This window comes from Bison bison, unplaced genomic scaffold (genome assembly GCF_000754665.1).
Source record: "Bison bison bison isolate TAMUID 2011002044 unplaced genomic scaffold, Bison_UMD1.0 scf7180017864304, whole genome shotgun sequence".
Taxonomy (NCBI): domain Eukaryota; kingdom Metazoa; phylum Chordata; class Mammalia; order Artiodactyla; family Bovidae; genus Bison; species Bison bison.
The window spans coordinates 5164407-5166004 of NW_011494876.1; the positions used below are offsets into that span (position 1 = coordinate 5164407).

At 65.8% G+C, this 1598-nt stretch overlaps 1 protein-coding gene across 2 annotated transcripts in view; it reads right to left on the reverse strand.

Moving 5' to 3' along the window:
* The window catches only part of PTPRG (protein tyrosine phosphatase, receptor type, G), a 775476-nt gene extending 774185 nt beyond the window's left edge, over nucleotides 1–1291 (reverse strand). Inside the window, exon 1 of one of the 2 annotated variants that reach the window (XM_010851541.1) lies at nucleotides 775–1291. In XM_010851541.1, coding sequence (XP_010849843.1) covers nucleotides 775–859 — 85 coding nt within the window. In that variant the 5' untranslated portion in view covers nucleotides 860–1291. The remainder of the gene's footprint in view (nucleotides 1–774) is intronic. The other variant, XM_010851540.1, reaches the window with a different exon arrangement.
* Between the last annotated feature and the right edge of the window lie 307 nt (nucleotides 1292–1598).

Consider the following 1598-nt stretch of genomic DNA (forward strand, 5'->3'; position numbering starts at 1 on the left):
ACTCCCCTACCCGAGCAGCCCAGCCAAGCAAAGGGGGCCGCGGGCCCGGGATGGGGGAGTCATGGATCTCCCTAAACCTCCTGCTCCCTGCTCTCCCACCGCGCCCAGGTCCCCGAGCCAGGAAGGTTCTCTCGCGCCGGCACCGAAGCGCAGCCCGCGCCCCAGCCCCAAGCTGAGGTCGTCCCTGACCCCCGAGACCCAAACGGAGGTTGCTCCCGACATCCCCAATCCTCCACGGCCAGCCTCGAGCTTCCACTCCACGAACATCAGCCCCTCGAAAGAGTCGCGGAGCAACAAATCCAATCCCCCCTTCTGAGCTCCTTCAATCCTCGCCTGAGCGGGGAACGCACCCAGGGCCCCCACAAACGCACAGAGGCATCCCCCACAAACCCACAGAGGCATCCTCCCCATGGCCCCACTGTCCCCAACAGCCTCAGAGCTCTAGCTCTCCTGCACAGCGGCGGAGCAGCGGAACGAGTCTTCTCCCGACTCCGGCTCCCCCAGGCCCCCAAAGCCGAGCGAGAAATAGACCCCTGCGCCTCCCGTTCCTCTCCCCGGCCAGCTCTTTGCTTCCACCCTCCCCAACCAAAAGCCTCCCTAAATTACGCCGCCAGAGTCAGCGGAGCGGATCCTTCTCTCCTCCCCGGGTGCTCGACCCCCACTTAACCCTCTCCGGGGTCCCCGGGACGGGCGCCTGAGCTCCATGCCCCGGCGGCAACTCCGCTTCCCCCTCGCGCTGGCCAGGGCCGCGTCCCCTCGGCGGTCAGCACTCACCGGGGAAGCACACGACATAATGGAGCACGGAACTGGTGATTTTCAGGAACAAAATCCACCAACACGGTTCCAGTAACCTCCGCATGTCCGAAAACGCACATCGAAAAGAGGAAGGCAGGGGGGGTAAACTTGTTGAATAAGTTCTTGCCTCGGTGTGAGCCTCCGCTAAGCCCCGGCTCTTCGCCTGCTCGCCTGCTTTACGGGGCCCCCGCGCTCGGCGGCCCGAGTCCCCCTCTGGAATCTGGGAAGCCGCCGAGCGCCCCCCGGAAAATCTCAAAAAGTGGCCGAGAACGCGGAGCCACGCTGGGGACGATCCTCGGCGGAGAAGGGCTGCTTTATGTTCAAAAGGGAGCGAGTCGAGCGGGTAGGGCGAGGAGTCGGCGGGCGGCGGCGATGCCCGGAGCCCCGGGCAGGCAGAGACCGCCGGCGGCGGCGGCGAGTAGCCGAAGATCCCCAACTTGAGTCGGCAGCGGAGCCCGAGAGCCGGCGGGCGGCGGCGGGGCTGAGCGCGGCGCGGCGTCTCCGGGCTTCAGGCAGGCAGCTCCTTCCAGGGCCCCGGGAAGGAAGGAGGCATGTTTGCAAGCGGGGAAGGGGAGGGTAGAGGCGGGGGGAGAGCGAAGAGCCCCCAAAATAGAACAGCCGGAGGAAACCGAGGAAAACACAAAGGATCTCAGAGGGGCGCAGGGGCGAGGGCGCCTTCAGTCCATGCTCCTGAAAGTTGTGGCTCTGGCGCGAGCTGGGGAGGATCGGGGAGCGCGGGGCTGGAAACTAGCCATGCCTCCATACAGGAAGTAACATGTGAGCATGGATCCTGGCAGAGACTT